The sequence below is a fragment of the Telmatherina bonti genome (genome assembly GCF_933228915.1).
Source record: "Telmatherina bonti genome assembly, chromosome: 15".
Classification (NCBI taxonomy): domain Eukaryota; kingdom Metazoa; phylum Chordata; class Actinopteri; order Atheriniformes; family Telmatherinidae; genus Telmatherina; species Telmatherina bonti.
Genome location: NC_136613.1, coordinates 25,738,330 through 25,766,219, shown reverse-complemented (window position 1 = coordinate 25,766,219; position 27,890 = coordinate 25,738,330). Strand labels below are relative to the sequence as shown.

General features: G+C 37.4%; 3 protein-coding genes across 4 annotated transcripts; 2 read left to right on the top strand and 1 right to left on the bottom strand.

Moving 5' to 3' along the window:
- Window positions 1–5: 5 nt before the first annotated feature.
- Window positions 6–4,406, bottom strand: LOC306766982 (protein lifeguard 3-like; the record flags this gene model as incomplete). The annotated part of the gene is made up of 11 exons (XM_079254855.1): window positions 6–155; window positions 2,205–2,258; window positions 2,385–2,480; window positions 2,856–2,943; window positions 3,059–3,096; window positions 3,295–3,334; window positions 3,433–3,483; window positions 3,629–3,682; window positions 3,796–3,860; window positions 3,987–4,054; window positions 4,151–4,406. The coding sequence occupies 11 exons, from the start codon at window positions 4,404–4,406 to the stop codon at window positions 6–8; spliced, it is 960 nt and encodes a 319-aa protein (XP_079110981.1).
- Window positions 4,407–5,766: 1,360 nt separating this feature from the next.
- pnkd (PNKD metallo-beta-lactamase domain containing) lies at window positions 5,767–11,691 on the top strand (the record flags this gene model as incomplete). Its single annotated transcript, XM_079254834.1, has 9 exons — window positions 5,767–5,924; window positions 6,377–6,492; window positions 6,706–6,818; window positions 7,398–7,456; window positions 7,757–7,849; window positions 8,269–8,432; window positions 9,558–9,644; window positions 9,840–9,955; window positions 10,950–11,691. The coding sequence occupies 9 exons, from the start codon at window positions 5,767–5,769 to the stop codon at window positions 11,121–11,123; spliced, it is 1,080 nt and encodes a 359-aa protein (XP_079110960.1). The 3' UTR covers window positions 11,124–11,691.
- Window positions 11,692–16,028: 4,337 nt separating this feature from the next.
- gmppaa (GDP-mannose pyrophosphorylase Aa) lies at window positions 16,029–23,061 on the top strand. Of its 2 annotated transcripts, XM_079254504.1 has the most exons (13): window positions 16,029–16,164; window positions 16,688–16,785; window positions 17,284–17,387; window positions 17,576–17,768; window positions 17,902–17,961; window positions 18,046–18,176; window positions 18,334–18,348; window positions 20,096–20,230; window positions 20,434–20,531; window positions 20,610–20,656; window positions 20,841–20,933; window positions 21,501–21,669; window positions 22,806–23,061. In XM_079254504.1, the coding sequence occupies exons 1-13, from the start codon at window positions 16,125–16,127 to the stop codon at window positions 22,904–22,906; spliced, it is 1,284 nt and encodes a 427-aa protein (XP_079110630.1). In that variant the 5' UTR covers window positions 16,029–16,124; the 3' UTR covers window positions 22,907–23,061. The 2 variants fall into 2 exon arrangements, with proteins under 2 accessions (XP_079110630.1, XP_079110631.1); XM_079254505.1 differs by lacking the exon at window positions 18,334–18,348.
- Window positions 23,062–27,890: the final 4,829 nt, after the last annotated feature.

Genomic DNA, 27,890 nt, shown 5'->3' with positions numbered 1-27,890 from the left:
TTTGTCTACTCAGTTGCTGCTCCACTGACTTGAAGTATGAAGAGGAAAATGTGAACGATATCAACGTAGAGAGAAAGCGCTCCGTAGACGTACTCCTCTGGGCTGATGGCCAACTCGCGATTCCCAATAAGAAGCTGTGTGTTGTACACTAAAAACTGAAGTGGGGACAAGAGAGGAAGAAATGACTTTGTTAAATGTGTAACAAGTTGGACATTTTGTCATCTCATTCATACATTTTCCCTTTAGCTTCATACACTGATCACTCGGCCAGATTGACTTAACTTGGCTGATCTACTGCCATGGCATTTGATATTGATTTTTCATGTCTGAGACCAGCTCAGTGAATCATTACACATTTACATTACACTGAGTAGCCATCAAGTTTAATCTCCAGATGTACATGCACCTTTGAGACTCTAAAGGTTGTAGTCCTAAGAGACAAAAATAGTGAAAAAAAAAAAAAAAAAAAAAAAAATATATATATATATATATATATATATATGTATTTATATATGTATTTATATATATATATATATATTTTTTTTTTTTTGAAGCTCTTTAACTTGACCTGAAAATGTAAAGGGAATGTAGAAAGATGGAATAGAAAATAAGAAATGTCTTGGGAAAAGCTACCTTGCTGGGATGAGTATCTGACCACATTAAACAGTGATTTCAATCTGCAGCAGTAAAACTACAAATGTTGAAATAAATCACATTTTTAAAAATGCTTTGTCATGTTTTTACCTCTATAATATGTTGGCATAATAAGTTCTAAAATGTTCACACTCTCCATCCTGTCCTCATAAGTATTCACACAAATCTCATTTAATGCCGCAGGGTACAAACAGTTGTCCCTAAATTTATTCATCCACTTTCAAACTTTATTTATGAATAATATGTGACTTAAAGAACTTTACAGTTGAATATCATTCCTGCCCAACAAACCCTCCGATCACAAATATTACAGACAGAGTAGAAACACACTCACACACATCCCATCAGAGCAGCTGTCTGCACCCGGGCGGCACATTGGTAGCAACCATAGGAATAGGAACACAGGCCCAGGCGCCCAGTGGAGATGTAGCTGGAACGCCAGCTCCCACCAAGGCACAAGCGGCACTGCACCCAGTCTGCCGCCACCACCCCGGTTACAGACAGAGCCCACAAAGGAAAAACTGGATGATCCCAAAGAGAAAGGATCAATGAAACAGTAGAAATCAAGTAAAAGCCAAACTAAAAAGGTGGGTTTTGAACCCGCTCCTAAAACCCTCTGGCAGACTGTAACCCTACAAACCTGAACTATGATGCCATGTTTTCTGGAGAGAAAATAAGCTTTCTTCCAGGAATTCTTTCAGCAAGTTCTGCATTTATGCTACTGAATATTAAAATGTAGCATGCTAACTGAGGCCTAGAAAGTCTTGAGATGTAGCAGAGGGGTTTTTGTCATTTCCCTGAGCAACACACAATCTGACTTTGGGGTAAACTTGTGGGGACAGCCACTTGTTGGAACGTTCTCTCTCTGGAATATTTTCACTTGTGAATCATCTTTCTCACTTTGGAAATGGTTTTATCTTCCTCCCCACACTGATGGGCATCAACAGTTGCTTCACATCACAGCTTTTTGCTGATGTCTTTCCTCCTCGACGTTGTGTTAACACACATTTGAACTCTTCAGACCAACAAACTGCAAGAACAATGGCCTTTGTGGAGCTGCTCACACCTACTCATGTCTTATCAGATGTTTCAGACTCTTATTATCGAGCGAAATGTAAAATCTCAGAATCAAAGAGCACATGTTTTCTTTTTCACAGATGTGATTAGTTTTAAAGATAAATCATAAAACGAGTGAATAAAACATCATGTCGAGACCCATGCTTGTGGCGAGTCTTAAAAAAAACAAAAAAACATCAAAAGGGAACAGAAAACCTTCAAGCCCTACCAGTTCACCACGCAGCTATCTAAATATGTTGCTATGAGTTTCCTCGAGCATGCTTGTTGGGTGGTAAACAGTTTTAATTTGACTGATCCAACATGAAGACAAGACTGAAGATCTAAGGCTCCAGAAATAGCAAGTTGTCAGCTTCTTATTTAGATCTACCAAATTACTCTGTAATTCAGCACTATCACCCTTTCTGTTATTCAACAACGCCCTCGTAATACCATGCTGAATAGCTCTCCATAAATTCATGCCTGGGTGGACTCACCAGAGTGTAAACGATGGCTCCGATTGCAGCGTAGAGCATATGGAGCCAGGGGACCTGTCGAGTGACATAAAAAAAAAAAAGGCCTCTTAGTGTAACATTGGTTGCCCTGATGCACCCTGTCTGAGCAGCTGGAACTGAGGACAGACAATAAACTAAAGGCTTTGACCAAAGAGCCCTCACATATTTGAAGGAAAGCACAATAGCTGTAACAATCCCAACGATCATGAGCAACACGGCAGCGATGCAGAGAAATCCCCCACAGGAAGTGAAGTCCACCTGTGATGAGAAACGAGCCATTAACTGGATGAAAGGGAAATTGATGTGCTTCAAGCTACATAAAGGAGCAGGGAGAATCATTTGGAAATAAGATCAGAGTAAATTTTAAAATATAAAAAAAAAAAAGCATAGATATATCAAAAAGTGGATTGGATTTGTCATGTACCAGCCAAAAATGTAACTCCTGTATCTCCAGTTGCATCACACAGAAAAGTTGGATTCACTTCTTATCCCAAAATGTTATAAATATTTAAAGGAACTCTGTGCCCCATTGTAATGCGAGACAAAGGAGTTCTTTTACACTGACAACAAAGACATCCTCTAACAAGCCACAGGCTACTGAGCTGCAGTGAAATGTTTTACATCTTCATGTACCTTCGTTTGGAAGCAGAAGATTGTCACAGCTATGCACACGATTGCTGTTATACCCATCGCCAGAAACACTGCTCTTGTTTCGTAATAGCTGCAAAAGATGCATACAGTGTAATCAAAACAGAATAAATAGATGCATTTTAGGACATCTTATTAGTATATTTGCACATTTAGAAAAAGTGCTTGAACTGGAGCCACAGACAAACCTTGAAATTGTTCCAGCCATGTAAGACAAGGCAAGAGTCTGGAAGATACAATACGGTGACCATCAGTGCGTCTTGAAAAACATTCAGAAAGTATCTACACCTTTCTGACTGACTGGCTACCTTTGTTTTGTTTTCACATAGTCAATCTTCTTCTCACGTAAGAACTTCTCACCTGGTGTTACTGTATGGGTCTGCTGGACCCTCAGATGTCCCGTAATTTAGTACACAATACTTACAAAAATCCCCAGCAGCACAAGATTCCATGGAAAACGCCTCCTAACCAAAACATGCATGGGAATTTGAAAAAAAAAAAAAAAAAGAAAAAAAGAAAACAATGCTAGTTATGAAGTTATTCAGACGTAGGCATTGCTTACCTCGGCTCTTTGCAGCAGATGAGAATGCAGTAAACCAGAAAATAAACCACACTATGGAGAAATAAATCAATGTCACTATATAACAATAATTATAATGAATAATGAAGAGTTGCAGATACTTTTTTTTTTCCTAGTATAACTATTTATTAACTAAATGGACTAAAGGCTTAGCTGCTAATGCTTGACAGTAACTCACAAAGATGCCCAATAGATGCCAGGGTATTTGATGACAAACTCCTTCACTGGGTCACTGTGTAAGCACAGTTAATAATGGATCACCGAGGAGTGCACCACTCCTTTCCTTTGTCAAACATTTTATGCAACAAGAGGGATTGTTGTACAAATATGAACTAGTAGACTTACACAAAAGTAAAGACAGCTACAACTGAAAAGGTGACTGACAGCTGAGCAGTTAAAATCAAGTAGACCTGTCCATAAACACAAAAACAAAAGTTGAGGTTAAGCAAGCAGAATGAAAACAGTGTCACTCTCAGCAACAGGACAAGACAGTTTCTGTTTTTGTGTGTGGCATGAGGAGTGGGAAAAATTCTTACCTTTCTGATGAAGGCATGCCGAACAGATGTGCTTTCCCACTGGGTGCTGAAATAATCATCCATGTCTCCTGCAGAATTAGGAAGAGCAAAATCGTCATTTCCCCCTTTGGAAACTAAATGAAATGTTTGTGGCTTGGTCAAAGTGTGTGCTAAGGCTTCAAAACCTTGGTTGGACGCAGGCAGTCCGGCAGACAGAGTGGGTATGGGCATCCCAGATGGACAGAAGCCTGAGCCTGGATACATGCTGGCCTGAGGGTAGACGCCCCCCTGGCCCCAGTACCCAGGCATGCCGGGGCTGGGGCTGTAAGATGGAGGTGGGGGAAGAGGGCTGCCATGTTGTGACTGGTAGGGGTAGTCACCAGACTTGGGATGATGCAGCGCGTCCTCATAGGATGGTGGACTATCAGTTTTAGATGTCATTTTTTAAGACCACTTTGAAGAGAATAGTAAAATTCTATATCAGGATTGCACTTTTATTCTCAAGGCTGGATGATGGACACAAGAAGACAATATACAACACACTTTTTTTCATTGTCTTAGCTACAGTACAATATTTTGTTTTTATAGAAAGAAAACTACAACACAATAAAAATGCTTAAATGTACACTTTTTTTTTCTTTAACAAAGGTCTAGTAATTTTCTCTGGAAAGTCTGATTGTTTCTATTACTGTAAATTTTATAAATGAAGGAAGCAGCTCAAACTGGTTTTGTAATTAATGTCAAGTTCATTCACATAATAAACATAAAAAGCCAATAAAAGTTACTTACCTTGTGGCTCTAACTGGCCTACAAAAGGAGCACAACGTACCCCAGTACTGTCTCCTCGCTGGTCTGCAGACTCTCACCGCAGGTAGATGTCATCTTTGTAACTGGATATGTTCACTGAAACTCAAACTGCTGTTTCTCTGAAAGCTTGCAGGCTGGTTGGCCAGGCTGCTTCTGTTAAGTATAATGCAAAAATAATGTTAAGAGAAGAAGAGGGAAAACTACAGAAAATTTAACATGAATGAATATAATTTAAAGTGAGATGTTGAATAAACATTTTTTCCCATTTTAGCTTCAGCATTTTAGATTATTACACACAAACATGCCTGTGCTGACATATTTATTTATTTATTTATTCATTCTTTTTTATTTTAGGTTGAAAAATGTGGAAACTTTGTTACTGAACTGATTTTGAAATTATTGACAACTATGAGGACAATTTCTGTGCTGTGGTGAAGGTGAACATAAAACAAGCATTAATTGTAGGATCTCAAGGTAGTATTTAAATGTGGTCAGTCTTAAGTTCCAGTAACTGAAATGCTATGCTTACGTGTGAAAATGGTCAATTATTGCGAAAAACATCAATAAACTTTGATCTTATTAAATCCATTGAATTATTCTAAACCAAATAAATGATTACTCTCGTTCTGTGTGATTTGGTGAACAAATGAGGTGCCAAACTTTTCTGTGGTAGAGAAATATTGAGGTCCTCCCTCTTAAAGCATTTTCTTCCTTTTATTGCTCGTAAAAAAAGAGAATTAAAAAAAATCTGAAGGTAGATACTCGCATGTCCCAGCTGTCTTCGAATGCAACAGTTGTCGCTTCGCAACAAAACTCTGAAATACAATTCCATGAATTCCCATAGTCATACCCTGATCTGACCGAGTTAAAATAAAATAAAATAAAATAAAATAAAATAAAATAAAATAAAATAAAATAAAATAAAATTTAAGCGAGTCATCTCGCTTCCGGGATTCATTACGCTGACTACGTCATCACGTTTTGCTCAGAGGCTATGGCGCTTCCCGACTTGATGGTAACGCTGCTGGCCACTGCATCCCTCCTCGGTTTCTTATGTTTGTGTATTCGTTACAGACGAAGCGCACAAGTAATTTGGAGGAAATTGTTTAGTAAGATAATGGCCCGCACGGAGAAGCCGTTGTTCCGAATTGCGTGAGTACGGTGTCTCCATATATAATAACAAAACAAATATGTTTCTCAGCGAAACAGTAGCGCACTTTAGCTACCTATAGCATTTTCAGGGGTCCATCCCCCAGATACGATTTACAATGAGAATAGACATTCATGCAGATATTTTGTTTTTCTCCTAAACTAACAGTACCCACTGTTTTATTTGGTGTATATGCTAAAGACTACTTTAACTTAGTGTAACATTGTTTACACGTCAGTCAATGGTTTTATCTCAAGCGATTTGTTACTTTGAGGATAATAACCCGTGGAAAACTCGTGGTTTAACAACTCGTTTTGGTTGAATACAAAGTCCCTGTTTAATCTTCGTGGGTGTGACTTCAGCGTGGTATATATGGGGAAAGCTTTGACAAATCCTACGACCAAAGCACAATGATTTCAGACCCCTTGTTTCTTTCTTCTTCTTTGTCTTGCAGGTACACACTTTACACCAGGACAAGACTTGGTTACATGTACTACAAGAGGCAAATGAGGAAAGCCAGGGAGAATTACCCTGCTGGACATTCCACATCTTATCCAATGGAGTTCAGTGGTATGCATCAGTCGACTATGAATTTTAGTTTTCACCAGTTATTTATTACTTATACACATGCACACACACACATAACTATTACTTCAAGACGAGCTGTGCACATACTTTACTGATTCTAATGTTACATTTACCTTTCTAAATGAAAAATATTAATGTTGTACTTATAAGGCCATGCATGTACCTAATCGAGTCTTTCTTTTGTTATGCTTACAGGTATTAAGATAATTCCCATTTCCGTGTTGTCTGACAACTATAGCTACCTTATAATTGATACGGCATCCAGTGTTGCAGTTGTCGTAGACCCTGCAGACCCTCAAACGGTTCAGGTGAGTGTCTTTGCAGTCAGTTTTGTGTAAGATCTCTGCATATATCACATGCTAGTCATTTGAGTTTTTAACTTAAGGCACTTTTGTAAAGTTCACACATGGACTGGAAGACTTGAAAATGATATTATCTTGTGACACTATCATGTGAGAATGTCCATATGACATTAATTTGGTATTGTGTCGACTCCCTGATATAAAGGCTTGTCTAAAATCAGCTTATGTGTGAAAAGAGAGTATTCATAGCAAAAAAGGGCTGCATAATTATATTTGTTACTTCTTTATTGTTACTGCCGGTAACTGTGCAGTTTTATGCTTTTTCTTTGACACTGCAAGTACATTCAAATACACACATTGTTGATATCTACTTTAAAATGGTCGTCAGTGTGGATTAACCAGTGTACCCACGGCTTGCAGGGTTTATTAACTTTCTCTACCTGCACTGAGCATGTTTATGATTTACTGTTTCTATCATTCAGCTTGGTTTTGCAGCACACTGCAGTTTTGCCTCCAGTGTTGCTGATGTCTTGCTTTAAAATGTCCAGTGAAGATTTTTTAAACGTTCTCATTATGACTTTTTAGTCTGTCCTCAAAGAAGAGGGAGTGATGCTCGAAGCCATCTTGTGCACACACAAGCACTGGTGAGTTGTAGAGATTTCATGTAGCCTTGCTATTTTATTTATTTTTGTGTTGGTTTGTGTTAAAGATTTCATGTCTACAAACATGTTTTGTGATGGATTTATAACTTACTGAAGTGGTCATGTCCATGGAAATAAGAATGTTTTTCTTGTTTGTTTGGGGGTTTTTTTGTGCCGATGAAAGTATTTCTTCATATTTTATAAGTTTAAATGTCCAGACTTTTGATTAATTTTCAAACATGTTTGTAAAAATGTCGGATATTGTCCAGATTGTTACGCTGTGGCTTTTTGTTCCCTGTGTAGGGACCACAGTGGGGGAAACAAAGGGCTGAAAAGGCTCCACAGCTCATGTCGAGTGTACGGAAACGCAGCTGATAACATTCCTGGTCTCACACAGTAGGTCCCAGCACACGGCTCTTCACAGTTTTCACTTCGCTGTACGGAGTCCTGTCTTGTTTTCTGTCAGCAAACGTAGCAGCTGACTTCACAGTAAATTACCACAGTATGATACATTTTTTCATTTTCTCTGTGGCCTGACTGAAGAGGTTTATTTTGATAATTGATTAACAAGAAAAAAATTAAGGTTTAGAGCAGATCAATTAAAATATTTCTTTTTTGTTTTACTCACAACAGATTTAGCAGCTTTACCTTTAAGCCACTTTTTTCTCAGTAATTGTCCTAAATTATTGCAGTTTTTCATATTTTTTCTGTGTAATAAATCTCTTATTAGGGTAATGTATAAGCTTCACAGTATGAAGTGAAACAATGCTGCTGTACTACAGTTAATTTGGCTTTTTTCCCCCCTTCCTTTTCAGCCCCCTCTCACACAAGGACTCAGTAATAGTTGGTCGGTTGCACTTCAAAGCCCTTTTCACTCCTGGACACACAGTGGGCCACATGATCTACCTCCTGGATGGCCAAGCGGTCGGTGCTCCCTCCAGCCTTTTCTCTGGTGACCTGGTGTTTCTCTCAGGCTGTGGTGAGTTTTGCAGTGAACTTTTAAAGAACACTAGTTTCATTTGATTGTGTATAAATGTGTCTTTTTCTATAAAAAGCAAGAACTGAGGAAAATACTGACTAGTGGACTTTGTTTTATGAGGAAATACTTTACTTTTAGTTTAAGTTCTTGTTGAGGACTAATATAAAAGCTGTCAGCTAGTGTTAGGTTTAAGGATAAGATGTCAATTAAAACAAATACTGAAAGTCAGATGTGAGGACTGTAAGGGGGAAAAGTTTCACACTTTAGTTATCATACTTGAGTAAGGCCTCAAAATGAATGGTTTCCTCCAGCATATATATGTCTGTTATGAAGAAAGACTTCATCTCACACTTCTTCTACATTTCTTCCTTGCTCTTTGGGATTTTCTCAGTTTAGACAGCGATGAACAAAAGTCTTCAAAAATTCTACAATGCACCAAATAATATCGCAGAAAGCTCGATTGGCAACCGATCTGTAGGATAACTGATAATCCCAGAGAGACAGAAGTAGAAATATGTACATGCAAACCAGTAAATGTTGCGTTTATTTAAGTTCTACATAATGTCCCATATTTTAAGGTATTACTAAGAAACGACACATTTCAAGAGCACATTGCACTTGGTTTGTTCCCTTTGGGTCAGATTCTTAATGGTTTTCATTTTTTATTCTTCTACTCTGTTGAAAAGAGATTGTGGGGAGGTGTTTGAGGAAAAAAATCATAAACTCAACAAACTAAAGTTCACTGTCTTCTAGTCGCTAACATGCTTGTATTAGGTGAGCATGCAGTGCATGTGATTTTGTGTGATTGGTGTTCTTTGTGCAGTAAACAGATGTTTTTGCACAGTAACATAAACCCAAGTTTACAAACAGCTTAATGTCTTTTTTTTTTATTATTATTATTATTCTAACATTTACTGGAGTAACTGTCCTACAGACAGCTGGGGAGTCAGGAGTGTTATTTTGCCTTGCAGCGTGATGACATGTAAATAGTTGTGTCCAAATGAAATCTCAGCAGCAGTGAAAAGCTCTCATTCGTGTGACGTTCAGATAAAACGCTTTCTTAAATTTGTGGATTACTCAGCTCAGAGTTTAAATAATTTGTGGTTTTGTTCTTATTGATTTCAGGTAGGATGTTTGAGGGCAGCGCCACAACAATGTTATCATCTCTGGACACAGTCGGCTCCTTAAGTGACGACACTCTTTTATGGCCTGGTAGGAAAGTCTTTTCAGAGTCAGAGAGGAAACCTTGTAAAAGAAAAGTTGTTTTTGTTTTCTTTACTTCAACACATCTTTCTACAGTCAAAATCTTCCAGACGTTTGCGCAGAAGCCTATGCTGAGTTCAAGATTCTCGGTAGTACGTGTGGGTTTTATTTCATTTCTGTTTGCGTCCTCTGACTGTCCCACAGGTCATGAGTATGCAGAGGACAACTTGCTCTTCGCTGCTGAGGTCGAGCCACGTAATGCTGCCGGGGAAAACAAATATCAGTGGGTCGTTCAGCGGCGGGGCCAGAAGCTTTGTACGGTAAGAATGATCTATCGCCATTGTTATGCCTCTTGAGCACGCTGTTCCAGAAAGGATACGTGTTGTCCTGCATCTGGGAAGACAGGCTTATCACCTGAATACAGTGTATGCGCTGTCAAAGCCCTGCATGCACACTTGCTTCTCACTTCCTCCTCTTCTGTCGAGTTTCATCTGCGATACAGTCTGCAGCGGAGCAAAGGGTCTCAGCTCAGTGAAGGGCTTATCCAGAATTTAGATTGCTTTTTATCTGTTATCAATACGGCATGACTCTAGAGGCAAGTTTGTGCCTCCCTGAATTTTGTCAACTTCTATTCCCTGAACTTATTAAATGTGTGACTGTATTGTTTTCTCTGAATTGAGCATGATTTTTATTAAATGAGAAGCCGTGAATGCAAACAGGCTTTTAGCAAAGATAAATTGTGTGAGAACGAGTCTAAAGCGGATGCGCCTGCTGCTTCTGTTTGAGCTAATGAGATAGGTACATAGTTTGGAGAATAAATCTCCACTCTTGAAGCTGGTTTCTGGTGTCAGTGTCTCATTGTATGAAAATGATGCCCAGTTTTTAATCCTCAAATGGAAGCTTTAAAAGAAGATCTCTCTTTCCAAATATTACTGGCTTATGTTCTGCGAAGGTTGTAGGAAAAGGAAAGCTGATCTCACTTCAGGCAAACATTTTGGCTTGTCATAGCAGGGAAAACGCAGGTGTTACTAATAAGATTAACAATAGCTCCATTGTTCCCAAGTGTCCCAGTAAGCTGCGACAGTGTGACGGTAAGCCAACGCAGACGATGCCAAGACACTGAAACTGAAGCAGCTCAATGGGATTCAGGTTTAATTCATCATTTGTATTGATGCCCGTGCTTGTCCTGTATGACGTGTCTACGACGCAAAGACTGGCCACCATGACAAAAAAATCATTTAACTGTGTTTGTTATAAAATGTAAAGCATATTTTGACATAATTTTTTTAAAACTGTATTTGGCTTCATTTTTAGTGTCCCTCCACTATCGGTGAAGAGAAGCAGTACAACCCTTTCCTGCGCAGCCACTCTGCGGAGCTCCATGTGGCGCTGGGGATCCAGCAGTTCCAGGATGAAGACTGGACCCAGTTCAGAGCTCGAGTGCTGGAGGAGCTACGGAGACGCAAAGACTTCTACAACAGGAGATAGTAGCACAGGGAGCTGTGCTGAAGGAGAAGGCTCCTTTTGCACAGTGATCATTGTGAGAAAAAGCTGATCTGTGTGGTGAATGTGAAGGGGCATTAAGGCTTTTTGGATTCTTCTCAACCTGAATCTGTGACCACTAGGAAGACTTAGTCTCTGCTTTGTTATATCAACGCTACTTTTACTACCAGTCCTGTCGTCGTTTCAGGTGCTGTGGTATTTTGTAATGTGCTTGTGGAGCTGTGTACCTTTATGACATAGTGACATACATGTAATAATATACTGTAGATTTGCACGAGTAGTGGTTTAGGTTATTTTATAAATAGCTACAATCAAGAGTTTTTATTCTGGTTGAAAACACAGGAAGACAACAGATAAGTCTAGATAGTTTGCCAGGTATTTCATAGTTTACTCCACCGGTTAAAGTCTTTGGATAACTGGTAAACAATGACAGTCTTCAAGAGCTTTTCTTGACCATCTTTTGGTACACAGGCTTTTTTTCTGGCCTTGTTGATCATTTGCAGTGCTGCTGAAGAGAAGTTAATGTTTAACAGGAGAGACTTTGTGTTAGAATATTTGATAGTCTGATCTTGTGTTCAGCAGTCTTTCGGGTACCTTTTTGTTTGCTTCACACAGATTACAAAAGAAAATTAGGTTTTGATGTGAGTGTTTTAAAAATGCTGAATCTCTAAATTGGTACTGAAATAGTTGTTTTTCTGAGAATTTGAATTTGTTTACAAGAAGAAAACTAACAACTGGGGCCAAAGTTGAAACAAAAAAACTCTGCTGTGCCTCTGCTTTGAATTTTTCTCAACACATATTTTGATATTTACATAATTTGTTCAATTTTTTGTTTAGATATTCTTTCACTTTATGAATGTGAACTGCAAAACGTGAAGATCCTGACTGGTGATGTGCAGGAATGTGTGAAATTGCTTTTTGAAGGGATTCATTTTGTATGCAGATTTCTGACTGCATTTATAATGAAGACAGGATTATGTTTAATCAAACTATTTATAATAATTGTACAGATCTTTTTTCTCTGAAATTTAAAAAAAATGGGATTTTATTTAAACTTTATTTTCTTTCAGATATGCAAGCATGCCATAAAACACTGGCTGGAATTTTATTTGAAGGAATTTTCTAAGCTAAATATTAGATCTTTGGGAGAAAGAAATGTGCATATTTTTGGAAGAATTTATTCTGCTGTGACAAGAATTAACATGTGAATGTTGTATTTGGGATGAGCCATGTTGTTGCTTCAGTGCCCTGAATTATAAAACTTTAATCTTCTTCTTAGATTTTATTTTGGCTTTTTGTTATGTGTATATGAGCTGCTAGTGACAGTAGCCGGTTTCTCATCGTCACGCAGCCCAGTTTAAATGACATGTCAGAAGAGTCAATAAACAAAACTTTAAGTGGACATCCTCTTTTTTTTTTTTTAGTGTTTTTTTTTTTTAAAATCAGTATTTCCAGAATTTTTTCTCATTTTCGTTGTTTTTTTTTTCTGTTTTATGTTTTCACGCAAGAATATGCTTTACCAACTTAATACCCATCAGGGGATCTAAGGGAATTATTGGATGATTAAAAACATTTTTGATGTGGGGAAAAATGCAGACTATCCATTTTTCAACATGGAACAGAGTATTTTGAACAGATTCAAGGAAAAACAACATAAAGGTCAAAGCTGGAAACCACTGTTAGATGTGTATGACCTTTAAGCCTTTAGGTTGCACTGCATTAGAAGGTTTCATGTCACTGTGATCAGGATCACTTTAAAAAAAAAACAAAAAAAAAAAAACACGTCAATGAACACCATGTGATTTAAAACTATTTGCTAAAAGAATTTCTGCTGCTTTTGGGACGCAAAAAGCTGATGCCTGGCTCTCTGCGCCAGAAATGGCACTGGCCATAGAGACTGATTGGTAAAAGGTGTGGGGGGTGCATCAATGCTTAGCATGTACGATTTACTGTATATGGAGTTTTTGACACACAAATGTTTTTCCAAGAGGCCGATGGCTATTCAAGCAGGATGCCAGATAATTCTGCATAATGCATACTCTATGCACTGTATGCATTGTACAGTATGCATACTGCATACTGTGTTTGCTTGACCGATCAGACTGTTGTCCAGGAGAAACTTGCAACGTTTCTCCTTGTTCAACGTTTCTTCTGGACAATACATATATATATATATATATATAGAGAGAGAGAGAGAGAGAGAGAGAGAGAATCTAAATTATTTCCTATATATTTGTGTCTGTTAAATAATGGTTCAATAAAGTAAATAAGTGAAGAGTTCAGCCTCTTTTTGTTTGCTTTTTTGTATGTCAGAAAACTTGCCAAAATGTCTGGAAGTTGTGTTTGGACTTGAAAATGATAAAAGTTAAAGAATCTGTGAAAGAGTCCATCCATAATATGCTCTTGTGCATGTTTGATGTATACTAGAAGAGTTCATGGGTTTTAATGCTCATGAAACAGTTTTTTTCATGCTGTACACTAAAACTGGTCCTCTTGTTACCTTTTGTCTGATTTGCTCAGTTATAGCTACGGCCTCTTTAACCCATAAAGACTGAAATATGTTAAAGCAAGTCCAATTTTTTTTCATATGAGGTCATTATATTTCCATTTAATCTTATATTTTACAGTTTTCATTTACCATTTATTACCAAGTAATATGTCCATTTTTTAGTGTAATCTTCTTTCTGGTGTACATTAAGGGGCAGAAGACAAAAATCTGACTGTGTTCCACAGGATTTTGAGCAAAGATGGCACCATAAAGTGATACCAAATGTCTCACAAACTGTATGGATCATATATGTCACACTGGGTTCTTATGGGTTTGAGATATGAAACCTAACGCTTTGGTTTTTTTTAACACATGGATTAGCCATAGCAAACTGGAAAAACAAGTTTTTCAGGATAATGAAGCTGAATAGATAAGAACAAGCCCTGAATCATGGCTGCAGACTTTTTATATGTGCAATATTCCGTTTGACACATGGATGGTAAGAAAAACGACCTCATCTATAACAGAGACAAAAGGATTTGGGATTTTATTTTTTCTGCTTATTTATTTAGTTAAAACAGTATTAGTTGTTCCTGAGCCATACCCCTATCTGTAACAAAACACCAGAAAAAGCCTAATGCTTCAAACATGTTATAAAATAATACTTCCTCTGCGAAGGTGTTCAAGGCCAGGAATGGAGAAAAAAAAAAGATCCTTGAACTTTGCCAGAGGTTTGAAAGCAAGTCCTCCTTCACTCCAGCAAAAGCATCTCTTACAGAACACTGTCTCCCCTGGTGATTGTTGACTAAAATTTTATTCTGTTTGTTTCATGCAGATCTGCACCTTATTTGCATATGTTTGAGTTATGAATATTGCCACACGGGAGACGGTTTTACTTCAGGTTATGTTTTAATGAGGAAATATGATAGCAGGGCTGTTTCTGTGTGTTATTTATTGTCTTTATGAGCGTTCAAAACTGACAATTGAGTTATTTTTCTCTCTCCTGTAACTTTTTTCATCTCAAATAAGAACATAACCTACTTTATGTAGATGCAGAGGGTAGTCTGTAAAAGAATAAAAACAGATTTATTAATGCTAAAAGAGTTTTCAGTTGATAAAGCATGGTGATAAAATATTATATTAAAAGGGATCACAACCAGTCATTCATGTGAGACTGAGGTAGAATAATCGAGTTTTAACACATTGAAAGATCATAGAAAACAAAGAAAATATTGCTTTTTTTTTTCTTTTTTTCACCATCAGTACCATAAAATCTTTGAGAAGTTTCTCGTTCATACAGTCTGAAGCTTGCCTAAAACTATTTTAATGAGGATTAGTCACATGTACATTATATTAACTGTGTATTCATTTGCACTTTGTTTGGATCCAGATAAATGGGATGAACCAGCTTTACAAATAATATCATTACAAGTTGGTTAAGAGGGGCTTCCTATGCTTGTTGTGCTACTACTCTATCCACAATGTAATCCCCTTTAGGATCATGTTTTATACACACACTAAAAAACTTGTTTCTTAAATTAGGTGCCAGTCCATTTGTTCAGGACAAAGCAAGACTGTAAATCTTAAATAAATGAATGAACAAAACACTTGTTTAAGGAATTCTGTGATCAAACCAAAATTAAATTTCAAAACATTTAAATAAGCAGATCTTACACACTGTCAGTGCTAAATTCAGCAAATTTGTTTATAATCTTTCTTGGATTTTTTATTTTTAAACGAACACAAAGGGCATCCTTTGCATGAAGATATTGTTTGCCATGTGCTAGTCATGTTCATAGGTAGTGCATTCAGAAGTGTAGTCCATGTTCCTTTGCAACATGGTTCAGTCTATCCAATCCAATCCAATCCACTTAATTTATATAGCACATTTTTATAAATGTAAACAATTTCCAAAGTGCTGCACAGAATAAAACAAAAACAATGTTACAATACTAAAATATCAATAAATACAAAGTAATAAACTTAAATCAATCCTAATAAACAGGTAAAATCCAATAAATAATTTAATAAAATTGACATAATAGATAGATAAATAAATAAATAAATAAGTAAAAGACACAGTGGACCACACAACTCACGCGGTGTTAAAAGCCAGAGAATAAAAGTGAGATTTAAGACTTAAGTCTATGCATATGAGGTAATTGTTCTTTCTTTTTTCCTTCCTTTCTCTTTTCTTTCTTTTTGTGTACTGCAAATTGTATGTATGATTTAGACTTAATCCAAACATTTCATTCATGTTATCATTTCATTAAGTTTCTATGCTACAGTAAGAACCGCCTTGCAACATTTACCAAAGCTGCTGAAATGTAAGAGATGCTCCACTCCGCTCCTCTACGCCACGATGATCTGCTCCGTGTTTTTCCGATAATCTCGTCAACGTCGCAACGTCACAAGTAGGAAGTGGGTGATCAACACACTCAGCTGCTGCAGGTGTCTACCAGGTGGTGCTTCTGTTACAAAGCAGCTCCTCAGGAAAGATGTTGAAAGCAGTCATTTTAATTGGGGGGCCCCAGAAAGGTGAGAGGGAATCTTTTTGTTGTGTTTTAATCGTCAAGCATGTGCATGTTGTTATGTAGTAGCTAAGCTGCTAATGCTAACAAACTAGCCGAGCTTGTTTATATGACTGACGTGGCACAACGATGAAGTGAGGATGTCTCACAAAGAAAACCAACATAAATGTCCAACCTGATAAAGTTTCTGGACCAAAACCCCAGCAAATACGTCCTAGTAACAACACAGTTTATTCAGTAAACACTGACAAAACGTTGCAAGTTTTTCCTGAACAAGAAATTCATTTTCCTATTTAACAAGATAGTCCAACTTTAGAAATAATTGATGACTTTTCATTTTTTTTTTTTTTTTTTTTTAAACTTGTGTATACCTTTAAGACAGAAGATTAACATAATATAGAATAAAACAGGAGATCACATGTCACTGAGGGTTTAGATACATACACACTGAAACACACTGAAAATGAGGGATGTCATTGTCATTTAATTTGTGGGTGATCAGCTGGACAGTTTTTCTATGTTTTTTTCAGGCACACGGTTCAGGCCGCTGTCATTTGAAGTGCCTAAACCCTTGTTTCCAGTAGCCGGTGTCCCCATGCTTCAGCACCACATTGAAGCATGCATCAAGGTGAGCAGTAATGGTGCATTTCTTTGTGTCTGGGTAAATTATTCTAAAGCAAGACACTTGGTTAATATGATTTTCAGAGAAAGCAGTCAAGACAATCCAGAAATTTATTTGTGTTTCTCGGGCTAGACTTCAACTTGATTTTTGATAAGAGAAAAAAACTCATTTTTCCAACATCATATCTCTCCAGAATAGTAGATTTAGTCCTGTTGAGCTGCACAGTTTAATATGTTGCTCAACATAACGTATAAAAAGTTGTACATTAAATATATTGAATAAAAAAAGAAAAAAGTTGATGTGATCATTACTTTAGATTATTGAAATCTTTTTAAAATAAGAAATTCATTTATTATGAATATATTCTTGGCTTTAGTTGTATGTATGTAGCGGTTAAACCAATCAAAAGGTTAAAATGGTGAAAGGTTTGTTGGTTTTGGGCGGTGTTGGTAATCTGATGCAGGCAGTGGTCCTCGCAGTGTAACAACAGACTAAACTTTACAGGTACCAAATCTGAAGGAGATTTTGCTCATCGGCTTTTATCAGCCAAATGAAGAACTCAACAGATTCCTGTTTAACATGCAGCAGGAGTTTAAAATTTCCATCAGGTACAGTGCAACAAATCATTAGCAATAATGTGGATTTTCTTGAACAAATATTGACAACTCTGTGTTAGTTATGAGAACACACAATGAAGTCAAACGTTGGTCATGCCTGTAGAAGTGCTTGTCTTGCTACTGTTCACCAACTTTGCAGAATGACTTGTTGTGCCGTTCTTCTTGGCTCTGCACTGCAGGTACTTACAGGAGTATGCGGCCCTGGGTACTGGAGGGGGCATCTATCACTTCAGAGATCAGATTGTCTCTGGCAGTCCAGAGGCTTTCTTTGTCCTGAATGCTGATGTCTGCTCGGCATTTCCTCTCACAGAGATGCTCAGCTTCCAGAAGGAACATGGAGAACCAAACAGCTTTGTCATCCTGGGGACAACGGTGAGACTCCAGGATTGGCAGCAGCTTTTAAGGAGAACTTGTGAATTTGCGGTGTTTTGTTTGGCATGATGGAAATAGTTGTATTAGACCCCTGATGTTAAAATGCATCATACGTATTTTCCTTATTTCTCAGGCGAACAGGACGCAGTCCTTGAATTATGGCTGTATTGTGGAAAATGAAGACACGAATGAGGTATGTAACCGTTATCTTGTTATTTCTGTAGATAGTCATGCGTTGATATTGAATTGTAAACATTTCTAATGTCGCTCTTTGCAGGTCTTGCACTATGTGGAAAAGCCGAGCACGTTTGTGAGTGACATCATCAACTGCGGAGTTTACCTCTTTAACCCTGAGATCTTCCAGCACATCGGCGCCGTCTTTCAGAAGAACCAACAGGACATGTTGCTGTAAGTTGCAGCTCTCTCTCGTTGCTGTCTGTACCTGGGAATGCATGTCAAAAACCATTTTTCTCATTTCTTTGGTTCTCTTCATTTGTCTTTTTGTTTTTTTTTTCCTTCCCTTCTCCTCCATGCCATGTTTTCTGTTTCCTCACACAATCGTCAGTTATCCATATGATGGGTAAGTTGGTAAATTTAGGCTGCATGGTGTGAGTTGTATGCTGTGAGCTGTAGCCATATCAACTGTAACAAGACAGCATAGGATTCTGTGTGAGTCTGTCCTTGCGCTCATTTTCCCAAATGCACCTTCTTTTCCTTATTCATTTTTTCTGAAAATAAGCTTTTTTTATGTTGTTGTAGCTTGTGCTAAACTTGCTCGCTTGACTTTTGGAGCAGTATATGTACTCGCTTTGTCTCTGAGCTGGAGGAGCAAATCTCTCGTCTGTGTTTGGTAAATATGAAGCTGCTTTGTTTCCATTTGTCTGTCAGTTCATATTTAAAGAGAGCAGAGATCTTCTCATCCAACCCTGTTCTTGAAAGCAAATGCGCAGTTAATGTGTGTGTAAAATTCACAGATGTTTATCATGTTTATCAACTTCATTATCTGGACTTTTTTTCCTGCATTTAATGTCAATTTGTTCACTTTTTTTTTTTTTTTTTTTAAAGACAGTGAGAACTTTTGCTGATTCCTTGTCTAGAAGACTTTTTGGAGAGACTTGGAGCAGAGTTGGTCTAACTTTGTGTGTGTGTAGCCATTAGGAATTGCACTGGTCCTTTAACTCAGAAGCTCTTGATACTTTCTGCCCTCCAGATGTGCTCTTCTTTTAATTTTAGGGAAATGTGCGTATGGAACAATTGTTAGCCACGCCTTACAGAAGCTTTTTAAATACTCTCTGACACCTTATTTTTTTTTTGTATATTAACATTCAGTCCAAAGTAGCTGACCTAACAATTAGCCCACCAAGGACACTTTGAATTTGTTACAAAAAGACAACCACGCTATGCATAATTCACCTGCTAACATCAATAGCGCTTAATTTAAGCTGGGCGCCGAGTCAGCAAAACTGCGGAACACATCAGAGATGCTTGATAGAAATGAGCGGGCTTCGACTGCAGTCTCTCAGGGACCGCTTTGCCTCAAACCACATCCCCTCCTTTTTTTCCGTAAAGCTTCGATTATGGGAGTAATTCTTTAAAATATTCTTTTCATCAATATTTAACATGCTGTTTCATCTCTAGGCACTTACAATACACTATGCCAAAGAACCTGATTAATATGGAACATGTAGACTCTTCTACTTCAGTTTTGGATTACCGGTACTACTAATCAGCTGTGGTTTCAGCCCAGTACGGACACCATCAAAGTTAGCATCTGGATTTTAACTTGCATTTTAATGTTAAGGCTGGATCGTTGGGCAGTAAATATATGTCTAAAAGATTTCAGAAGTTACAAAGTCGCTGTTTTGTTTTTTGTTTTTTTTTCTTGTACACAATTTCTTTTCACCTTCTGCTAAAGTTTTTTTTCTGGCTTTGTGACTTTTTATATGCATAAGGAGCAAAGCTTAATTGTATTTTTCATTATGTGGCTACGTGAAAAGATTAACTGCGTCGTTTAGTTCCAGCATCCAAATGGGAATTGTTAGTTTTCCTGATCGCGCTGCGACCAGCTTTGACTGGAATGCCTCATGTTTGACTTGGCTACTGCTGGATCGTGCATTAGCTTTTCTACTGAAGTTTGGAAAAGCAGGTGCAATGCAACTGTCCACATACTTGCAGGTGTGGATGGTTAAGAAAATCAAGTCCATCTAGGGTCAGCGGAGGTGCAGACGCGTGCTTTTAAATATAATCCATAGCTTTTTGTACAGGATCTGAATTTCAAAAACTGGTTTGCAGAGCATCTCCACAGTCTGATGATGTTTCTCTCACAGAGAAGAGCCCACCAATGGTTGGCACCGAGCAGAGGCCATCAGGCTGGAGCAGGATATTTTCACTGCCCTGGCTGGACAGCGTAAACTCTTTGTCTACAAAACACTCAGCTTCTGGAGCCAGATTAAATCTGCAGGGTAAGCAGCAAAACGATCTACAGTGCAGATAACCTCATCTGTCAAACATGGGTATTATGTGGAATGTATTTGATGTTCATTCCTGTTGTGTCCTTGTTTAGGAGATACTTATGCAGAACGCGAGTGTTTCTTCAAAATTAGACAAACTATTGCAGTCTCGAATTAACTGAACGTCCATTGTTGTGTGTTTGTTTGTTTTGTAGATCTGCAATCTATGCCAGTCGCTTGTACCTCAATCAGTATCACACAAGTCATCCTGAAAGACTGGCAACGAACAAGGAGGGAGGACCTAAAATAAGTGGTAAATTAACCCACCATAGCTGGGCTCCTTTCTCAGATGTAGACACAATTCTATTTACATCCTCTTTCTTTTGTTTAGGAAATGTCTACATACATCCCACAGCCAATATTGATCCCACTGCCATGGTAAGAGCTGTTTCATGGTGTGTTCCAACTATAAATAAAAGCAGAGCAGCCTTGTGTTATTAATATTTTATTGACTATTTGTCCTCACATCTAAGTAACTGGAGGGCCTAAGTTAAATCTGTGTTGGCAGATGAAGTTTGTGTTAGTTATCACTCTGATGTATGGTCTTCTTTTCCCCGTGCAGCTGGGACCCAATGTCTCCATTGGCACTGGTGTGACTATTGGAGCTGGGGTCAGAGTCCGAGAGTCCATCATTCTCCACGGTGCAACTCTACAGGTAATCAAAGACTTGTTTTACCACATTATCAAGTGACAATTTGGAATATTTAAGACAAGATTTTGATCATGAATGCATCATAGCAGTATACCCCCCCGCCTACAGTTAGTGGACCTTATATTAATTCAGTTCAAGGTAAATTGACCTGCTCTTTCACTTTACATTTTATTAGTAACACTGTCAATGCATCTGCACTGACATGTTTGAAATGTACGTTTACATCCTCCTGTCTCATCAGAAATATTGTTGCCGTTTCCTCCTCGTAAAGATGTGTCAAATAAATTTGAAGCTGGCATAATTAAATCCTTTGTCTCCAGAGGCGACTGGGCGCCTTTCAGAATGAATGTTGCTGGTGATTTATTAGTTGTCATTGCATAATACCTGCAAGGACATTACCTAAGTTGAGCTTAACTTCTAAATAAGTGCTCGTGGTCGTGAGGAAACAAAATAAAATGAACTGTTGCTCTTTATGGGAACAGGAACTTACTTTATCAGATTTCTGATGATGGTTTTTCATCATAAACGTTATAACACAAGATGACTTTTGCTGTTTGTTTGTCTTTTTAGGATCACTGCTGTGTTTTGAACAGTATTGTTGGATGGGATAGCATCATTGGAAAGTGGGCAAGAGTAGAAGGAACCCCAAGTGACCCAAATCCAAATGATCCATTTGCAAAGATTGACAGCGAGACTCTGTTCAGAGATGGAAAACTCACACCTTCCATTACTATTCTCGGTAAGCCTTCTATATGAACAGACATGTTTCGGTTCACTATATACAAGTATGCATACACCTGTTGTCATGTTATGTTATTACTTGGATCATTGTGAGGAATGAGGCGTTCATGTGGCATGACAAATTCACCATAATGCTCCATTTAATGAAACTGTGAACTCTTCACCCCCAAAGACACAGTTTAGAAAGTAAATACAAAGTCTTTCCTGGTTAATTCACCAAAATATCAGAACAACGATCACCTCTTACGTCATCTTTTGCTTCAGTCAGGGTGAACTGCCTGACTGTTGATGAGAGAACCATGTTTTTCTCCACTTTCTGCATTCAGGCAGAAACTGATGTGGTAGTGACTTCTCACATCCAGGGAACATCTAATGCAGAATTACTGTGGTGCATTTGGTAATAAACAAGGCTTCTTTTAGGTCTAATCTATTTAAATGATATCTTAGATTCAACAACTTTTTACCTTATATTGACGTGACTTGATTCGAAGTCGTAAAATTGAAGATGTGTCCTAAAATGAGACCAATTCCTCCATCTGAAGTTCTACAAAACTCAGCACTGTACTCAGGATCTTCTAGCTGTACAACAGGCACTTGTTGATGAAGATGAATACGAGCAGACGGACACACAGAGGCAGAAATTCCTGGTGGCATTAATGAGATTGGTCTCAGAAAATAAAAGTTAAACTCATGTCTTAGTTCATTATTCAAGGTTTTTTTTTTTTTTTCCCTTTACCAGTGCTGGTCCTGTAGCCGTAATTTAACGTACACAGTGTATGAATCAGCCAGTGAAACACTTTGTCACACTTTCACCAGTCTGACTGAATACAAACCCAACACGACTGCCACACTGTGTCCTCCTTTTCCATTTTACTTTTAAAATCCTTCAATATTTGTATTCATTGTATTTTAAAAGCATTCCTTAAAGTCTTTTTTTTTTTCTTCATTCTCAAAATTTTCTTGGGTGTTACATTTTTATTTCAATATTTTTGTAATAACCTCCCAAGGTCACATGTCAGGCTACATTCATGTGCTTTTACTCCCCTCCAGCCGAGCAGAAACGCATTAAATCCAGTCACCTGTCGCAAGGCTGAACAGCAAAATAATGTCTTCACTCTTTGTTTTGTTTCTCAGGTTGTAACGTCACCATCCCATCCGAAGTGATTATACTGAACTCGATTGTGCTTCCACACAAAGACCTGAACCGCGGCTTCAAAAACCAAATCATTCTCTAGTTTATCTTCCTCTCGCTTCTGTCCCTCTGCCGACACTGATGAAAGAGGCTGCTGTCCGAGCCTTGGCACTGCCTCAGAGTTACTGTATATAAGATGTCAAAAATGGATGTATGGAGACCTCATTAAATTGTTTTGAAAACTAGATTTTTATATATTTGTCCTCGAGCTTTGATGCAGCGATGGGTGTCAACAGCATTACAGCGAGGCTAATCATGCATGTTGATTCACCTTGAGCAGTGCTGTCTTGCCAGAGGTTTTTTTTTATTGGGGCTTTTTTCCCCTTATCAGCTTAACTCAACTGTAAAATTACTGCAGAAAGGAGTGTAATATATGTAGCTGGATATAATATGTGCATTAAAGAAAAGTTTATACACTGCTCCTTTTTAGTTCTCAAGGTTATTCTTGACAAACTTGGTTTGTTACCTAAATGTGAGACGAGTAATTGAAAATAAAAATCACTGGCTGTTCATTTTAAGTCGTAATTATTTCTGCGGAGCTCTGATTGAAAGCTTTTAGCAGCTTCATTGTCAGTCTAAAAAAATTAAAGACTATCAACATAAATCAGCAGGATTGAGATTTACACTGCAATCAAGAAATGTTGCCTTTTAAAATGTGACCCCCTCCCCATCACCCCCCCAATAGCGGCATGCTTTAAATTGTGTGTTCGCAATCACCGAAGAAGCTGTTCCAATTTTTTTTTTTTTTATACAGCATATTAACATTTGCTTATTAAGCCCTTGAGCACTCATGATCACGTCAGTACTTTTGTTTAGTGTTGCTAGGAGTGTCTGTTCAGGAGCGATGTACTTTGTTGTACAGGAATAGCTGCATAATTTACTTTTAATCAAGTCTATCAACGTCTTAATGGCCTTTTTTATTCACGGATTTATTTAAATGTAACTGTTCTTCAAAAGTGATTTTTCGTGCCTCGTTTATTGAAAAGGCTGACTCATCTCCGTCTTGCTTGCGTCCCTTTGGTGGGATCTTATCAGTGGGGCTAAAACCTGAGCGATCCTAACATGAAAGGCAAGTTGGCCCTAAAACTCATTAGATCAAATAGGATTCCCGCCTTCATATTGGGAATGTAGAGAAGGGATCACAGTGGGGGTAAAGCTTGCAGGTCCTAAATTTAGTAATCTTAATGTAATAACAAGTTGCTCTTAGCTAATCTGGACTTCAGCCTCATTAGGAAACTGGTTTGTTCACCTGTTAGTGAGTTTATTGTGGAGCTGGAAGTTCACAAATATACTGGGTTACAACTGAATGTTGCTTTGTGGTCAGATAAACAGTTTTTCTCGTTTCACTTGAGTGTTAATGTCTCTGCTTGTTTTCCTTAATAAGATTTTCTGCATAATTTATTCATGTCTAATTGTCAAGTTGCGTGACTTCACTCATTCAATAATTGTTTCCTAAGAAGATGAATACCAAACCAGTCGTTATGACAATATGAAGACTCATCGCAAAATGCTTAATTTCACAGCCAGCAAAATAACTTTTTAACCTTTTTATCCTTCTGTGGCTTTTTTTTTTTTTTTTTTAATATCAAATTTAGTTTTACAGTATTTTTCTCTTTAATGTGGGGAATATTTCAGGTAGTGGCATGAATTTTAGGATAAACTGACAGTTAATTTTTTTTCTGTATAATATATTTATTCTATGTTTATGCTTTTTTTTTCCCCCCTCTAGTGATGTTTGTGGGCAAGAAAAAAATGCCAATACAAAAAAAAAAAAAAAAAACCTGTTCTGAAATGAATACATTAATATTTTTTCAGCTTATTTTTCTTTCTTTTCATAAACCACTTAACCAACTTGAGACCTGCTCACCAGAGGGTATTAAATATGAGGAGGGCACTGGGGTTAAGCTCTTTTTAAAGTGGTTTAAAAAAAAGAAAAAAAAAACAAAAAAAAGCATTTGGTTTTAGGTGAAAGGCCGTGTTTAATCAGCATTCAGCCCAATGTTAAATTCCCATCTGCGAAGCTGTGGATATTTATCAGCTCCAGTCATCATTGATGAGAACATAACACCTATGTGTATGTACATTTCTAGTGAGTGAATTGTGAGAGTAAGAAAAGCTTACTATTCTCGACAGAAAGAGGTGTTTACCAGCTGCAGCATGATGTAAAAGCTCTGAAACTGAGTGCAGCAACATGCTTACCAAGTAACAAGGTTTAACAATTTTTGCATGACTGCAAAGACAACTGGAAACTACCAGTGTCTTTGCAGCTAATTTAACTGTATGGAGTTAACCCATGTAAACCAGTCAAAGGGAATAATCCAGTTGTGCTTATCACAAACTGTAGTTCATCCCAGCCAGCAGGGTGCCTTGTAATTCTGTCTCTTCATGTAGTCGTACCTTGAAAGATTAAGTTGTTACATGTAACTCTGATTCTCTCCACTGTGAATCATTGAGGGTACAGGCGGTACTACTAACAAAGGATTTAATCCATTGTTTTAACAGATGCATGTATTCATAAAACAAACAGATACTTTTAAAAAATCACAAAGAAAAACAAAAGTTTGCCTTGAAAATCTGCTTCATACAGTTTGTACGCATCTATATTACACGGAGACCATTTTAATTATTTACACTTACTGACAAGTCACTGGTGTGACATAAGGTCTGTCCGATGGTGGGGAGTCAGGGCTGACAGGGCTTCTGTAAGCGAAGCATGAGAAAAGTCTAAGTGTATCTATTAGGGTCTGCAATGCTTCCAGAATCCATTTAGTTTATAACAACAATCTGTGATAACACACGATAATGATGAGGTGATCAGAGGGCAGCAACGTAGCAAGCCCCCTGCCATTAACAAAAGCACAGATATATTTTATATATCTTTTGTTTTTGCATCTATCCTGCTTGTTTTTAAATAAATACCAAAGTGAAGTATTTTAATTTGAGATGTCAATTTTAATCATCAGTGAAATGACTTGATTGATCATAGAGTAGCAAAGACAGAAAGAATGCTCTGCAGTCAAAGGATATACATATATATATATATATATATATATATATATATATATATATATATATATATATATATATATGATATAAATACCTAAGTGTTGGACACTGTTTCAAAGAAAACACAATTCTTTGCTAGAAAAAAACAAAACAAACTACTTTTAATTCCTATTGAGTTCTGATTAGTTCAGAGTCCAGGTTTGTTCCGTCCTTGTTTCTTATCTCTATCCATGGAGCTATCCATTGATCAGCTGTCTAGTGATATCCAGCATTCTGGCCTCTCTTCCAGCAACATTAAGGTCACGGTCATTTGAATCCAACTTGCGCTTCAGATGCTCGAAGTTTCTGGCTGCTGAGCAATGTCCAACCTGTTCTTTCATTGCCATTGACCCTTGAAAAACTTGAGTTGTAGCCTGGTCTTCCAAAACTGCAGATTTTCAAAAGGCCAAGAGATACTGTCCATCTGTGCAACCTTCCTATTAGAATGTAAGCTGCAGTATTGAGGCGCTTGTCATTATCCATTTAATTCATCTTATTTATGCCATAGCTCTAATTCTTTCTCTGTTTCCAAACACTTTCTCTGTTCCCTCCAAAAATATTTACATCAGTTACTTATTCACATATGTGATAAAATAATTAAAAAACAAAACAAAACAGGCCTACTGGTAGTTTAATAGCTTTTCAAATAATACTAAATGTTTCAGTTTTTTGTGTGCTTTCTCTTTTTTCAAAGTTATTGTAAACACTAAATGCCTCCATAAATTTCTGTGGAGTTTTAATGTGATGAGAGGTTATATTAGTTTCTCTAAAGAGAAAACAAACATCTGCTTTTCTGAACATGAACAAAACACACCTGCATTTGGCTACTCTGGAAAATCTTTATGATATGGCGGAATGAAGACAAGCAACTAAAAATATCCAAAATAGTTATTAACTTGTTACTATGGCATTTGAAACATCTTAAGAAACTCCTATCTACTTCAATATAGAGATTTTTAAGAAAAAAAAAGAAAAGGTAACTACACAGTGCTTCTGCTATAACTTGCTGTTAGCTGATAAAAGGGTTGCTAGCTGTTTCTGTGTAAATGTTCATTGCCTCTCAGGTTTATTTAGTGATTAAGGGGCTATAATCACAACTTAATCCAACTTTAAATAACCTTTTTCTTATTCTAACAGTTTTTAACTACAGGATTAAGTTGATATAAAATTCTTAAAAGGAAAAAAGCAACAGTAAACTGAGTGCTGTATCAACAGTAAAACAGTGCCTTGCTAATCCTAATATGTAAGCAATATATTTTACAAGTTAGACACCACTAGTTACACAATCAAAATTGCTGTCCAACTAGTTAAATATTACAAGTAACTTTAAAAAAAAAAAAAAAAAAATGTTATGCCGAGCAGGCACGTGCCGTGAGTTCTAGGCTTAGGTAGGCAGTGGCAAATTGCAAGTGACAATATTTCTTTTTTTTTTTTTTTTTTTTTTTTTTTTTTTTTTTTTTAAATGAAGTGATCATTTATAAAAGTTCCCTACTTAATCTAACAAAAGATTCTCACAATAATTTTACGCCACGACAACGAGTAGGATAAATAACATTATGGTTATATGCCTTTGTGAAAATATTTTTGTGCGCACCATCCCCGCTCTAAACTCATGGACATGCTCGTTCGCACAGCAGCGAGCACGCATGAGCTTGGACATACATACGCAGCACAGCCATTTGTGACTGGCAATATACCCATCCAGCAAACCAGCCTTTCCGCACCAAGTGCAGCAGCCAAAGCTTCGTATCATTGCTTGTAATATAACAGCACTTAAAACTATTATTCCTGAAAAATTCCCAATTTCTTAGAACATTTCCTCTACACAGCCATCTAAAGGAAATCTAATTTAATCAACCTGGACACAGAATACACAGCAGAAGTGCTAAATTTTCCGACATACAAGTTAGAAGTTGCCACATCCCCCAAATTCCCGTAAATCATAACGGAGAATCTTACGAACTTAATGCTTAGCAAATTCA